This window comes from Falco naumanni, chromosome 3, assembly GCF_017639655.2.
Source record: "Falco naumanni isolate bFalNau1 chromosome 3, bFalNau1.pat, whole genome shotgun sequence".
Classification (NCBI taxonomy): domain Eukaryota; kingdom Metazoa; phylum Chordata; class Aves; order Falconiformes; family Falconidae; genus Falco; species Falco naumanni.
The window spans coordinates 9,688,469-9,704,312 of record NC_054056.1 but is presented as its reverse complement, the minus strand read 5'-3'; the positions used below and the strand labels follow the sequence as shown (position 1 = coordinate 9,704,312).

General features: G+C 39.7%; 2 protein-coding genes across 9 annotated transcripts in view; one reads left to right on the top strand and one right to left on the bottom strand.

Moving 5' to 3' along the window:
- Positions 1 to 15,844, top strand: part of MTOR (mechanistic target of rapamycin kinase) — a 66,887-nt gene that overhangs the window by 19,125 nt on the left and 31,918 nt on the right. For all 7 annotated transcript variants that reach the window (XM_040586432.1, XM_040586433.1, XM_040586438.1 and 4 more), the window contains 2 exons: positions 462 to 624; positions 763 to 908. In XM_040586432.1, the coding sequence (XP_040442366.1) occupies positions 462 to 624; positions 763 to 908 (309 nt within the window). The remainder of the gene's footprint in view (positions 1 to 461; positions 625 to 762; positions 909 to 15,844) is intronic.
- ANGPTL7 (angiopoietin like 7) lies at positions 1,730 to 8,300 on the bottom strand. Of its 2 annotated transcripts, none has more exons than XM_040586439.1 (5): positions 7,673 to 8,300; positions 5,880 to 5,983; positions 5,351 to 5,545; positions 4,311 to 4,509; positions 1,730 to 3,283 (listed from the first exon to the last, which is right to left on the bottom strand). In XM_040586439.1, the coding sequence occupies exons 1-5, from the start codon at positions 8,049 to 8,051 to the stop codon at positions 3,114 to 3,116; spliced, it is 1,047 nt and encodes a 348-aa protein (XP_040442373.1). In that variant the 5' UTR covers positions 8,052 to 8,300; the 3' UTR covers positions 1,730 to 3,113. The 2 variants fall into 2 exon arrangements, with proteins under 2 accessions (XP_040442373.1, XP_040442374.1); XM_040586440.1 differs by having other exon boundaries at positions 5,880 to 5,980.

Here is a 15,844-nt window from a genome sequence, read left to right as displayed (position 1 = left end):
ACTAATGTAAACTTTAGCTATCACAGTCCTCTAGTGAGCACAGAAAACACAAGTGTTGTGACATGTGTGTGTGTCCAGAGAAATGTACAGTCATCTTTTTCACTACATTCACTTGTGATCTAAGACAGACTAGAACTGGTTCTTCATAGCAGAAGAGGAGAGCATCCTTGCTGATATGAAGAGTTTGTTCTCACCTAAAATACTTGCTAGTATGCGATAGTACAATATTTCTGCTGTTGTAGTGTATCATCCTATTATATATTTTTAAAATGCAGGTTTCACCAAGTATTTGGTACAGAAGTTAGCTTTATAAAAACTAATCACTATTTATCGCAGGTAGACATATAAACACATCTTCTTGCTCTCTGTCTCTGAGTAAGAAGGCAAGTCCACTGTCAAGTACACTTTTGCTCATGAGTAATGAATCCCCACATCTCACTCTCTTTTGTTTTCCTCCTCAGAGATCTCTTCAATGCTGCTTTTGTTTCATGCTGGTCTGAACTGAATGAAGACCAGCAGGATGAGCTGATTCGAAGCATTGAATTGGCCCTGACTTCTCAAGACATCGCAGAAGTCACTCAGACACTGCTGAACTTGGCAGAATTCATGGAACACAGTGACAAGGTAGAGGCATTTATTAGGCAACTCTCTTCTAATGTCAACTAGCTGGCTGATATCTAGGCTATGGAAAAGGTGTGAAGAGTTCGTGCATACTTTCTTTTTTATACTCAACCTGCTTTTGATGTATGTGCTTCTACCCAGGGTCCACTGCCTTTGAGAGATGATAATGGCATTGTCCTTCTGGGGGAAAGAGCTGCAAAATGTCGAGCATATGCCAAGGCACTTCATTACAAGGAGCTGGAATTTCAAAAGGGTCCCACCCCAGCCATTCTAGAGTCTCTCATCAGGTAGGACCAGAACTGATGAGACTTACGCTCTTGCATCAGTATGCAATTTAGGATACCATTAGGATGAATCTAGACAATACTTAGGATTTTACTCTCACAAGTCGTTGTTGTAGGCTTGCTAACTGCCTTGCAGATGTACACTCCTAGCTCCTGAGTTCTGTCCTCCTATTATGTGGTTAAAATCATGACAGAAGTCATGGGAAGCTGTGCAGGAAAAGGTAAAGTCTTCTGATTTCCACCTCTCATACTTCAAGTTCAATATGGGATGTTGTGGAGTAGCTGTAAGTTAAATGAGACAAGATTTCTACACTTGCATATAAATAAGCCAGAAAAGCTGAAGTTCTTAATTAAAATTGCTCATCATAATCTGCATACGTGGCTTAGATAGGTCTCTTCTTCATTTACCAAATAGAAGATATTATAACAAGAGTGTATTGTTTCCTGAGCTTTGTCAGTAAGAAAGATGTTAGCCTGAAATACCTGCACAGGATTTGGTACTGAACTACATGTTTTAAAATGTGAATTTCAAGTTTCATATCACAGAAATATTAACTCTTACCATTTGAGATGGACAAATTGATTTTGGTTGAGCAAAAACTTAGCTTTGTCTGCAGTGAATTTTCAGCCCTCCTACTTCCTTGGGGTTCTGCTTTTCTGTTTTTTTCCCCTCTTTTACTCTTGACTCCTTTGTCCTCTCTTGTTTTTCTGAGGAAAATACAGAATTCAGTATATTCCCTTGCCTGGCCTCAATCGCTTGTGCAGCTGATTCTTTGTGTATCAAAAAGCAAGTTAAAGGAGCAAAGACTTGAAGTAAAGCAGGATTAAAAATGAAAGACAATTTATTAGCAATTAAAAAGTTTAGAAACCTTTACAAATCCATTTTATGGACCACAGTTAGAATGGTTCCAACTATAGTTCCACACAGTTGAAATTTGCAGTATGAATAGTCAAACATATGTAAGGCAATTCCCAAGACACCTTTCTCTTCCATTTCACACAAGACCGAACAATTTAAATTAGATTCAAACTCTTTTTAAGTTGAATAAAAATAGATATATTAACGATAACTGCCTTTTCCAACATATTCAAACAATGGTATGGCTACAGGAAGAGTCTCTTTTTTTAACTGTTATTTTTAACACTGTGTTATGTAAGGGAGAAACATACTAATTTTTGACATAACATCTCTAGGTAACTTGCAATTGGGGTAGTTTTCAGAACAGATTTTAATATTCCTCATTGCAGTATGCTAGCGAACATTCCCTTATGTCTGAATAACTTTGGCACTTACGGATTCTCTGGTGTGTACTAGTGTTTTGCTCATGGATACAGTGGGTTTAAGTGTTGGAGTTGAGTTTTTTTGGCTGGGTCTGGATTTTTTTTTCACTCGCTGTTCTCTCTTGGTCCTAGTGACATATAGCACACTCATGTTCTAACCTGAACATAATTTGCTGGCAGCCCAGAAAGCTGCTTTCTAGTTTATCAACCTCTAGGTAATCTATGGATAGGAATAAACGTCACAGAGCATATGGCACAAATCCTTCCTCCAGGGTTACTATATGCTGGGTGCAGCCCTCTGTAGGGACTTACTTGAGACAGTAGCAGGAGATGGCAGTAAAAGTTCAGAAGAGAACCTGAATACTAACTAATCTAAAACTTTTGAGCTTTGTCTTTTTCCTCTGTGGGAATGTAAGCCACTTACTATACACTAAGGAAAGGTGCATCAGAGACACTTCTGATTGATTCCTCTGGCTTGAAATGAATGTGTCATTTTTGTGATTTAAGTCCCTCTTGGACAAGCAATGCTTGCTCTGGACACTGAAGGAAAGACAACAAGGAGGCTTTCTTTTTAGTCCCTGCTTGGCTGGTTAGTTCTAAGGTGACACACTAGTCACAGTGATAGTGAAAACACACCAGTGAGTTTTCTGAAGGTGCTGTAAGTGCATTGTGTTCTAACCTGTTCTAACACAGTATTTTTCCCTTTGGAAAGAGCTTGAAGATGAGGAAATAAGTCTGAGCCCTGGTAACACTAGTGGCTGTGGCTGGTGCTTAATGCACCTGTGTGTTTGTGTGTGTACGTAGCCGGTATGTAGCTGTTGCACATATTAGATGAAATGAACAATTATTTGGCTGATTTTGAGCTGTTCGTTGCCCACCTTCTGTGCAGTGGCATCATGTAGCTGTACAATCAAATACTGTTTCCCTCTACGGTTTGAAATCCTGTGGCCGGATCTTCATCTCAACTCTCTTCAGTGAGTAGGTCGATCCGTGCCACCCGTACCAGGTGATGCCATCCATGTTCTTTGTGTGTTCTCCTTTGCGGTAGTAAACTCCGTTCAGATTGGAATCTGTGCAGCAGTTGTACCAATATCCACCTTTTCAGGAAACAAATTAATAGATTTCTCGTGAGCCATTTACTAGATACAGGTATATTTTTTAGTAATAATAAGAACTATTGCTCATTCTGGAGGAGAGTGACCAGAATGCAGCATTTAATCCCTGGAGCCTATGGCTCTAATAGTTGGGATTGCAAGTAAATTTGAAAATGAACATAGATACTAAATACATAAAGGCTTTATGGTTCCATAGTCAAATTAGTCCAGTAGCTTTTTGTTTGGTTACTCACTTCTCTTAGAATATTTCCTTAACGTCTCTTGATTCTGAGACTTAGCATAGGAAACATATTTGGGTTCTTAGCTTGGGCATCTTAAGGTATGTAAAAGGTTTCTGGATTCTGCAAGTGAGCTGCACTATTTTATTGAGACTGATATCAGCAATTTTATTTGTATGTTGTGTGAGGGCACAATGAGGTCATTAAAAATAAAGGGCAAGATGCAGTGAAGACAATTATCTTTGTGACAGAGCTCATATAGAGATAATATATTGAACGAAGAGAGTAGCCTCATTAGAGGCTCTTAATAGAGTAGGAATAAAGATTAGAATTCAGGTTGAATCTTGAGGTGTATGTGGGATAATAATACAGGAGAATAATTAGAAGTCCCTAATAGCAGAACCTGAAACCTCATAAAAATACAAGAAAAAATAAAAAGCATATAGATATACAGGAATAGGTTCCTGCATCACTGAATTGCATCAGCATCTGAGATTAGTCTGGCAGATTGGCAGATATGCGTAATGGGCTAGATAGTAATATGTGTAAGTGAGAACATACACTAAATAATTGGGAGAGTACTGATGTCTATAACATGCAGTCCGGCTCTGTGTAAGTCAGCTTTAACTGCCAGATTTCCCACCAAATGGATAAGTGTATATTCCAGAATTGGTCACCTCTCCCTTGATTTGCTATCCAGATGGTATTTGCTAAGTTAGTTGGAGAGAGGGAGTCTTGGGCTCTCTACAGATTACCCAGGCAGCTGTTTTGCGACAGGATGTGTGTTTTACCTTTACGAAACTGGGCACAGTCATCCACGCACTTGTCGTTGTCCTTGTCCTTCGTGCTGAAGGCTGTGTTGTTGTGATACCTTAGAGAATCACGCCCTGTGTTGCCAGTGTAGTTCCCGACAAAAAGACGATAGCTATTTATTTCGTTGCTCAGGGTGAATTGCTTGTATTGTGCATAGCGTATGTTCCCTTCCCAGTCCTGCAACAGAATGATAAAGAAATGGGTCATATTAGAATAGTTATGAAAAGACTCCGCCATCTATGGTTATATACGGTGCATGTTATGTATCTCTTTTCAGTCTTAGATTTTTCACAAGCTTTCTTCTGTCTCAGACTGCAGAAACTTATCTGTTAAGGCAAAGAAACTTTCCAGAGTGGAGCGTCATGTTTCCAAATCTTATCTGCGCTGGTATTGAAGAATACATATGGAAACCTGGTGCGCAGCTCTTGCATTCAACACCCATGTCTCAATGTGCTGCCTCAAGTAACTTTTTATTCCTCTGTGAAACAGTGACTTCTAGACGTAAAGCCTTTCAACTCACTTTTTCTGTTACACACACACATCCCTCAAAGCTATTGTACCAGTTATGAACTAGTCTAAATCAAACCCAAACCTTTAATAGACTGTGGAAATTGTTTTGGGGTAGTACAATCTTTTGTACACAGGCTGGAAGGAAGTGCTGCAAAGGGAAAAGACTCAGAGTCTTTAAAACTTTATCAGGCATCTCTGTGAATCTTTAAACCTGAGGTGGTCGGCAGTTTGATCTCTGTCTGCAGTAGGTTCCACAGGATTCTCTAGAGCCCCATGTGTATAGACGGAAGATTGTCCTACTGAATTTGCCCAGTGGAGAACATAATTCTCTCTTGTCCTTGAATGTATCACTAGTTCTGGCCTACCTCCTTCTGTAATTAAAGTGTAAATTAAACTGTAAAAAAAATTCTTTGGGTCTCCTATAGAGGTAGAAGATGGTATCTGCTACTGGAGAACCACTTTGTACAAAAAAACCTCTTGCTGCTGAAATTGAGAGCTTATTAATTACCTCCAACTCAACTCTCAGAACAGTGGGGCGTCTTGAAAGTCGGTAGATGTTTTCATTTCCCAGCCAAAAATCTCCCCGAATATTGCCAAATCCTTCCCTGTATTGTTTCCAGTCCCTATTGAAAGATGTCAAACCAACTTTACGTCTTTGGATGATAGTCCAGCCACCTCCATCTGTCTCCATGTCACAGAACACCTAGAACAGGAAAAAAGGCAGTGTTTACTAGTTAGTGGACTTGGGAAGGTTCAGTTCCTGTAGCACAAGACATTGTTCCAGATTTCACAACTTGAAGAAATTCCTATTTTATTTAAAAGTCATGGAAAAAAAATTATTAAATGAACCCTTTTTCTGGTTTTCCTCTTTAAAGGTACACTCTTTCCTTCCTTGAATTTTGCCTACATAAAGATGCTGATTCAAAGTGCAGAGTATCATAATACAGTATGTGCCTTTTATATCTCTGCGGTAGATAAGTATTGCTTGATCATATTTTGAAAGACATGTAATATACAGTGTGTAGTTGAATCCTTACCTCCAGATCTGGACTGCCCAAAAATTCATCAGGAGGTAGCTTGTAAACGCCAGAGATTCGGTAGTTCCTCTGGTAAAGTGATGAGCAGTCATAGACAGCATCTACTTGAATCAGAACCAGAAAGTAAGAATCTGAACAGCAAGAGCAACTCCTGTAAGTGTGGTTTCTGTAAAGCTTAGTTTGTAGTACAAGGAGTAATTAAGTGAAGATGACGTCCCACAAGTCTAATATTTTCCTGAAATAGTTTAGTTTTGATCAGTGCATGCATTGGAAGATGATGTTGTAGCACCGGGACTTTGTGATGTTCTTTGGTTTTCTTCTGCGTTTTTTGGGGTGTTTTGTTTTTTTAACCTCTTCTATCCAAAGAGACATCTCTGCTTTATCTTCACATAGCTACTGCGTGCGTCTGCTGGAAGGTAAAAAGGTGTATGTTTGCTGCCCCCCTGCCAAATAATAAAGGTTTATCTAATAGGGTGGCTGGGTCTGCTGCCTGTTCTTATTGTGTGCTTGAACAGGTTAGCCAACTTTGTGGATGAGGCATTTTTGCTCGACACTTCTTGCACTAGAGCCTGTGACAGCGGTAGTGACTTTTAGCTGCAGTCAATCTGTCAGTTGCTGCAAGCCTCCTTTCCTCCCGGTGCAGGAGGTGGTAAAATTCACAGCTGTTCTTCTGAAGAAGATAAACTAGCTGAAGTAAGGCTTTATCCCTACTGACAATCTTAAATTTAGTACAGACTAAATGTCTCTTACCTGGTGAGGTGAGATGCATCTGTTTTAAATTATCTTCTAAGCCAGTTTCCTCTGCACATTACTGTATTTTTTTCTAAACCTTTACTACAGCTCCAAAGAGATTTGTTATGGTATAATTTTTGTTAAAGATCTAACAGTGGCATGTCAAAACCAGTCAAGTGGGACTTTTTCTAAGAAGAATTTAGTAAACAGATTTAGAAGTTTTTCCTTTGCATTTAAAAAAGAAAAAAAAAAATCCAAGTGAAGTCTTTTGGCAAACCCAGTCATCTCAGACAACAGCAGTTTCTTTTTAAGGAAGTTTTAAGCTGTTGCAGTGAATTTTGATTTAAGGGAAGTCAACAAAAAGGACACTTGCTTTTAGACGTGACTTTACAGGTAGCTAACCTACAAAATGCACCTGCATTCCATGTTTAGTACGGGCCTGTGCAATCACTGTGTGCAGTGAAATTTTCCCTCAGGGAAGAGATAATTTTCAACAATTTAACTGTGTTCTGGCTAGGCTTATATCACAGTTTGCATCTTGCATCATCTACAGCCCTGAATTTTTGAGTATTGCCGTGCAAATAATGGATCAGTCTTACTTTGGTTCAGAGATAGTCATAAAGATATGATTATAAATCTCCAGTAATGCTTGGAGAGCTCTTCTAATTGTTTTACCAACTTCTAGTCCTCTGTCAGCACTGTGAACTCAGAGGATGTTACTGCCAGAGCCACTCCCTGACAAAGCCAGCTCCCTTTCTTTTTGGATTGATACTATAGTGCTCAGAAAATAAAATATTAGACAGAGTTCCGTGCTGTACAAATAAAATACCTGTTCAGTTTTTCTGCTCCCTCATAACAGACATACAGATGTTAAAATACAGCTGGACGTTTGGACTTTTGGCAGATGAATTCAAACTAGTTCTCTCAGGATCACCTGCAGAAGTATTCAGTATGCATACTTGCTAATCACATTAGTGAGACATGCTAGCATTAAGAACTAGTCGTTAGTTCATTCTGTGCATAAAGAGGTCTATCTGGGAGCTCAGCAACTCCCTTCTTACCAGCTGAAGTTTGTGTGACCGTCTGAGCTGCCTGGAGTTGCATGATATCTATCTGGTTGTTCATTTCGGAGTATTTGCTTTCAGCATCAATGAGGCGGGACTCCATCTGCTTGGTGCTCCCTTCCAGCTCCATCACCTGCATAACCACATTCACCCAGTCACCTTCCTGCTTCTTGCTCAGCTCCTGCAGCATTCTGCTCAGGTTGGCTACTTGCAGCTTGAGCTCTTTCATCTCATCGCAGCAGCCTGTCATCTTGGACTGTGCATTCCCATTGATTGTTCTCCTTTTAGGAGGCTTCTGCAGCAGTGCTGGATAGATTGCCACAGACACAGTGACAATGCAGAGCCATGCCAGCTGAGCAGTGGATCTTGCTGGCATTTTTGCTTACAGCAGCAGAAAACTTCCAGCTGACTGCGGGTAGCCTGAATGCAGCTGGGGTAGGTATGAAACTTTCTGCAAGTGCTACAGCAGACTGGTACCTAGCTTTCTTCCAATGAAGTGAGTCTTTGAAGGTGGAGCCTGAAGAAGTAGCTTTTTTTCAGACCCCTCCTGTCAGAATCAGGAAGTCTTCACTATGGAAGTCTGCCTCAAAGCATCTTATATACTATTTTTCTGTTTACCTCCACCCCCCTGAAGCTATGAAGAGTTTTCTGGCCCCTCCCAGTTCATCTGTCCATATCAGGTGTTCACAGGGTGAAGTTGGAACAGGTTTCAATCAGGAAATGTTGGGGAGAGCAGGAGAGACTTCACACAGTTCTGTCGTGAAGGGGTGTAGGAGAGGGCTAGGAAACGAGGAGAGTTTCCAGCAATTATTGCCTATTGGATTGTAGCCCTCTCGGTGACTAGTTCTGGCACTTCAGTAACGTAGGAGTATTAGAGGTCCAGAATGTGAAAAGGCTGTCCAAACAGAATGAGTTTGTTAAAGTTCGAGGAAGGTAACTCCCTTGTAGGTAGCCCTAGTTGCAGTGAGTCCAACTAATGTAATCCCCAGAAGCTGTAGGGGGTAACTCTATGCTTGCAGTATTTATTAATTGAGATGATATTTTAGCAAATTAGTTCAGCATCTGATCCTCCTCTCTCTGGACACTGGTGTGTCTGCACTATTTGTTTTGTAGAACTCAGTGCTGTTCTCTTTAGAGATGGGTTATCCCAGGGTGGGATGGAAAGAAGTCTGCAAAATATCTAAGTCAAACTGCATGTCTCTGTTTACTCGCAGTGGACAAGCAAAAGGACGTTAAAAAGTGCAGAAAGGCAGTCTACTTAAAATTGACAAGAGATGGCTTTTTAACAGGCAATGTGATCTAGCTCCAACATTATGGCAGCCAGTTTATTAACAGGATTTTAAGAAAGGAAAATGTATGGGTAATTAAAATGTCCACAGTTACATAAAGTGTAGATTTAAGAGTAAACCTTAAATCTGTAGAATTCAGGTCAAATACCAGCTGGCTGAGATAACAACTTCCAATCTCTTCTTTTTATATCTTTTAACAGTTGAAAAGTTGATTATACCTGTTTGATCCCAAAGTAGAACTGCTTCAGCAATGGTGCAGCCTTTTGGAAAAGGTCTGCAACTTTTGTCCTAGATCCTTACAGATAAGTTGTTTCTTGATTTGTGTTGTCCAGCATGTGGGTTCTTGCATCTTTCTGCAAAGTTTCTGATTGTAGTAACTGGCAGAGATAAGATGCAAATAAAGGAGTAAATGGCTCCTGTATCTGCACCTGGCGTAAATGCCATAGGAGTTTATTGGTGTCCAGAAAAACAAGAGAAAGCTAATCCTGCTCCTTTTACAAAGAAAATTGGGACAAACCCAACTGAGACATGCTATCCCATCTAGACTTCTTTTGCTGATCCAAAGTGGCTGCAGGATTTCTGCTTAATTAGAAAACATTTGGAAAGCCTTGCTGATCTGATATCCACTTGCAGAGAAATAAGAAGCACAATTTCTTGTTGGTGCAATTTCTCTTCCTCCTTAGCTTTGTTACACTTGTTGCTAGATGTTTGTTTCTGCCTGTGATTTGCACTACAGCTGGCTAATAGTTTTTCTGCAGAATAGTAACGAGACCCCACAAGGTGCAAAGATTTAGGAAGAGAAAATCGTCAAAGCCCTGAAAGGGTGGAATATGAATACAGATGTTTCATAAACCTGAATTTTGTTAGAGGAGAAAGAGGAGATCTTTTGGAGGAGGTCAAAATTGGATGTCTCCAGGCAGTGTGAGTGTCTTGAGTTTCATTGTGGGTGCCTGTGTGCTGTACTTCAGGCAGAAACCACTGTAGTGTGTAGTATCAGCTGGTGAGGCTACTGTGTGATAGTGGTGACCTGGGATATTGCCAGAGATATGAAAGTACAATTTGATTAAAGTACTGAGGATACCTCCACAGCAGACCATAGGCTTCAGTCACATTTTTGTTGTGGACATTCCAGAAACCTTCCATAGCAAAATTACTTTTTATACTTCAGACCAGAAAGTGCCACTGCACATGGATGAAAGCCTGACCTTTTTGTTCTGCCTCTAATCCTGTCTGAGCCCTCTTCCAGCTGGAGCTTCTGTCATTCCCAGGGGCAAATTCTTCTCAGGCTTCCTGTGATGAGAAACGTGTTTTCATCAAAGTTGGAACAAAGAATAGGACAGGCCAGACTCTGGCTTCTCCACCCCAAAAAGCCACCCTGCTAACACCCCTATCTTGTTACATAGGGATTCGATACATTCTGCTGCTGCTCTTGCTCACAGTAACTCTTACCTGTTTTGTACAGTCTGAATTTCACCCACACTCCCATCATGAAGGGCAGATGTAGAAGAGACGAACCACTTGTAGGCCTGTGCATTCCCCTTTTATACAAGTTTTAGAAGGATCCAAGATTTAACTGAACTCTTTGTCGTGCACAGATGTTACAAAACAGTGCAGAAAGGCCTCCGAATGCCCTCTCTAAACTGGAGTATTTCACTCAAAATGAGACAGCCAGGGTTTTATTTTGGGTCCAGCCTCTGATTTGTGTATGCTAATGCAGGCTATCTTTCTTTTGCATACTTGAATTTACCCTTTTTAAAACAGAGGTAATACTTCCTTGTTCTCTCACTTTGCTCTGTGTAAGGGGGTGACAACAGACATATTATGCAGGAATGGAAAAGAGCACAAATCTTCCCATCTGTCATTACTTCTGAGGGAGCATTAAGAGAGATTCGGGCAGACAGATCTCTCTTGGCAGAGACCGTAACCTTAATGGAATTTGACTTCTTTATGAGTATTTGAAAGATGAATCTTTCCCTGTTACATGAAGAACTGAGGGCAGTCACTTAGGCAGCAATAGCTACTAATGATCGTCATTGCCAGATTAGATCAGCTGTAGGAACTGACAGTTTGTAGAAAACTTTCCACTGCTGCGTACTGGTGTACTTAAAACTTGAATTCAGGATCCTGTTATATTTTGGAAAGAAGCATAGTTTTGGGCATAGCTAGGAAGAAACTAGTTCTGTGATTACTGAGTGGGTAGTCCTATTTTTCCCTTTCCCCCAGTACCAATAGAGAAATAGAGTATCATTTGGTCCAAAATCCACCGCCCTAGTTTTCCTCTGTTGTATTTTGAATGTGGAAATATTTTGCCACACGATAGCTAAAAAGGAGATGCTGAAGTCAAGAACAGGAGGCAAATCCTTTTCGACTTCGTTAATGATGTAAGTTTGAAGTGGTTGGAAGAACTGAGTCTAAATGTGATTGCAGTTAATATGTACCCTATACTTATAATGTTGGTTGATGTTACCAAATTCAAGTATATTAGTATTATTTGATTAGAACCAAGTCTCTCTTGTCCCTGGAGGGCTGGATTAAATTGGAGATGGTTTTAAATGACTGCCTTCTCTGCGAAGCTGTTTTGGCAGGTATATGTGAAGCTGAGACAAGAAGGAAAGCTCAGTGCCCTCTGGCTATTTATTTGGTAGCCAGTCATTGCAAAACCCTTAATATGCATCCGGCAAATGCTTAGAATCTAGCATTCCTGGTGCTTGCTGAGATGGCAAAGCCTCTCAACTCTCTGCTGGCAGATTGCCGGAGTCCACACTTACTTTGTCAAAGCTCTGTGAAATACTGCTTTCCCCTCCAAGGAAGTATGAAACTGTTCACCTCTGGCTTTGGAGATGCTCATAAATGTTCTAACGGTCACTCTGCTATAGCTTTACAGTAATGACTAAATCCCTAGTAAAGTTAAATAAAATTGTTACCTACTGCAAATAGTTATACATCTCTGAAGTTATATAGAAACAAGTGGAAGTAAGAGGGCCTGATGAGAAACAAAATGCTAATACTTCCTACAATCATTTGTGATTTCTTTTTTATTTAATGTATCCTTTTTTGGTGTAACAAATATGCAAAGGCTGTGGTTCAGTGTTTCACCTTTTTCTGCTAAATGTCTTCCTTGGCAATTTCTTTTCTTCTCTGACTTCACTGAATCTTGTTAATAAAGGGTAGGTGGTACAAGATCTTTTGCAGCCTGAGCAGCAGGGCTAGCCAAGAATTTTTTGGTAACATTTTCACTGCTTTTCCTTTCAAAGCTCATGAATGTTTTTATTTGATTTGCAAGCATTTATATCAAGATTGGGAATCTGGCCAATTTTAATGCCTGTGAGCAATGTGTGCCCTTGCTGAAAAGCTGAAGGGGCTGCTATTCTGGCCTGTAAGCAGTCAATCTTCACAACTGTTTATTGAAAACAGCTCTTTCCTGGTATTGGTTTCTCAAACATACTTGTTCCCAGCATGGGAATAATTTTTAGTGACATGATGGAAATGCATTTTTTTAGAGTTGTTTTGGGGGCAATTGATTGTTTTCTGAGGTTTGTTGAATCAAGGACTCAGGGATGCCTGAACACAAACTGTAGAATTGGGGAAGCTGGCCAACAAAGCCAGTTCCTTTTGCTAGAGGATTATCTGTTCCCCAGAGTATCTACAAAGTAGCAGTGCCTTCCACTTCTAATTCCAGGAGCAAGCTCTCAGCACTTCCTCAAAAGGAAAAACAGGCTTGACTTAGGTTGGTAAATTCTGTCACGTAGAGGAGCTTTTTAAACAAACTTGGGGAGATGTAAAAAAAAAAAGTTTGTCTTCTTGTCTAGACTTTGCACACAAGCTGCTTTATTGCAAAAATAAGGTTTCTCTACCAAGTTTTGAGATGCTTTCTGGCAATAGGAAATGTGTGTGTTAGCTCACAGATAGGCTTGGGACCTCCTGAAAAGACTGTTAAAACAAAGTTCTTCACTGTTATGGGAAGATAGGGATGGGTATAATCTCTTACTTTTTAGTTTTTGAAAATTTAATATATTTTGAGTGACAGACAATATTGTTAGAGACCCTCAAAGATAATGGAAGACTGGAAAGCTCCCAGGGCTGTATAAAAGAGAGTATCACTAGTGAACATTAGACGTTTATGCCTGGGGGTTGTGGAGGAGAAAAGTCCATCATCTGAGTACTCTTTCTTCTGAAGACAGTAAAGTTGTTTTTCATTCCCAGTTCATGTCTGGTTCCTGTTTAAATAGCCTTTAAAATATACAAGCAATAGGAGTATATTTCCCTTAAATAACGTTCTTTTTTTGTGATTCTAGCTGAGTGTGCTACATTTTAGTGCTTTACACATCTAAGACTTAGATTTTTATTCGATATCTTAATAATCAAAAAGTAGGTTTGTAACCTTTCACCACTAATAATACTCAAAGATTTAAGATACTTTTTTTGTCCGAGATTTTTATATCAGGGAGTTTGCCAAGGGTAATAACTTTTTCCAATTACTATGTCATTCCATCCGTACAAAACTTTTTTTCATCAGAAGGCTTGTCACATTTTACTATCCCACTGATCATGGTCAAGTACTAAAAATAGGTTAGGGTTGGACAGGAACACTAAATATTATCCTGGCTACAGTTCAGATATTGATTAATAAACGAGGGGGGGAAAAACTGTCAATCATCTTGGATTTAATGGTCTTCTCACAAAGCTTTCTGTGCCAGTCTCATGTCCTTCCTAGCCGCCCCTAGCTGCTGAAGATTGTGCACTTGGAGTATAAGAATTAATGCTTTTGTTGTTGTGACATCAATTTTAATTCTGCTGTGCTGCATTATATAATTATGCAGTGAGTCCAGGCAGACCAAACTCATACAAAGCTTCAGTGATGGAAATCAGTTTTGCAACTGATTAATCCTGATTTTGAAGGAAAGTATGAAGATCTTCTGTTGCTTTATTGTTTCTTCTAACGACTTCCCTTATTGCGTAAGAAGAGAAATCAAATGGTGGGTATCTAAACAGTGAAATTAATGCATTATTTCTAAATATGTCAAAATCTTGTTGATATGACTTAGACAATTTTTTTATTTCTCTGGACTCCCATTTTAATACTGGAAGATTCTGCCAGCCCATACCAGCAGCACAGCTGAATACTTAGGCCTTTCCTGATAGATGACATATGTAACCTATAACCTACCAAACCTATACCTGAAAACTTCCAAGAAAGGAGATACGGTAGTCTACTTGAAGGCTTGGCAGCATGCCTTAAAAGAAAAGTAGGTGGTAGTGGTGGCTTTTTTCTAGATTGTAAACAAAAGTGAACAGATGAATGTGTTCTACCCTCAGTAGATACGGAGAACAATTGATCTTCTCCTTAATAGTAAACTTCATATTATCCTGAATTAGGAGCAACTGCAAGGATGTCTCCCAGTAAACAGAGACTTAAGTTACTTTCTGCTGAGTTAGCCAGCAGCGTTGTTTCTATCTTGAGAGATGTTTTCCCACCTTCTCCTTTAATCCTGAAAGATTCTGTAGTTATCTTTTTCCAGATACAAGGAGAAATCTATCCCCCTGATCCTAATCCGGTAAATTGCCCTGATTTCCAGCAGCAACACTGTGAGTAAAACCCCCTGGCAACTCTGCCTGGCTGGAATATTAGCTCTTTGGGGCCTCTTCTGTGTGCCTGGATGCTTTTCTGTAGTGTTTTTCATTCTGTCCAGTCTCCAGCATGACAACTAGAGGACAGCTCTGTAGTGCTTTGAGTGTTAAAAAAATATAAGAAGATTCTGCCTGAGTGCAGACCTCATCAGATCTGCAAGGGAAAGAGGTAGTATCCTAATAGTAGGAAGGTGAAAGGGTAGGGAAGCACAGAATGCCATGATTTCTAAATGTGTATTTTGGATGTATTAACAGGACTGCATGTGGAAATGCTTTTCCAAGAGAAGTACAATCTGCCGGCCCACTCTCAGAGAATTTGTATGCAGAGAACAGTGGGTCTGTTGAAAACACATTCCAGTCAGCTGTGGTAGTAGTGATTTTTGGGAACTGTCAATATACTTCCAGCAGTCAGAGTACACTGAATCCAGCAAATAAGAAAAAGCAGAAATCTGAGGTCTTTCAAAAAAAAACAAACAAAAAACCTCCAAAAAACACAAGATCAGAACAATCAACAACTTAACACACAACTGTGTTTCCTTTAGCCTGTAAAATGGAATAGCAAAATGATGCAGTGATTACCAAGATTTTATTACTCTGAAGAAACAGTCGGTGAATGTTCAACCATATTAAACCCCACTTTGTGTGAGTCTTGCTTTGGAGGGATTTTTGTACTCTTCTGGGCAGTTGTACTTCTCTGTGTTTAGGCCCATTTCTGCCAAAGCAGTGAATGTTGCTGCTTCTTTCCCCCCCATTTTTTGTATACACCATTTTTAATGTGGTGCGTCAAAACATGAAATAACTGACAGGAGATTTCCCAGTCAGTGGCTTATCTTAGTCCACAAAATTACCTATCTTTACTCACTGTGTGGGCTAGATCATTTGTTACAAGAGAGTAATTTGTGATTAATAATGACAATACAGTATTATATCTACTGCTGTGTATTCTTTTAAATCAAAGTCTTTCTCCTTTTCCTTCCTTTCTTTCCCCACCCCTTGCTTAAACCTAGCCATAGACAGCTTTGAAACATTTAATTCTACTTTGGATAGCCAAAACAGTAAGAAACAAAAAAAAAAAAAGAGTAATTGAGTGCACCCGGGAGCATCAGTGAAAGAGCAGCGCTAATTGTTGAAGAATAAAAGATAATGGCCAATTTTGTCAGGAAGTGTTGACAAGAAAGATAACTTGGAAGTAATTAACTGTCTGACATGCTGGAAGTGATGTGTCTGCCAATGGCTCTTTAAATCATCAGGA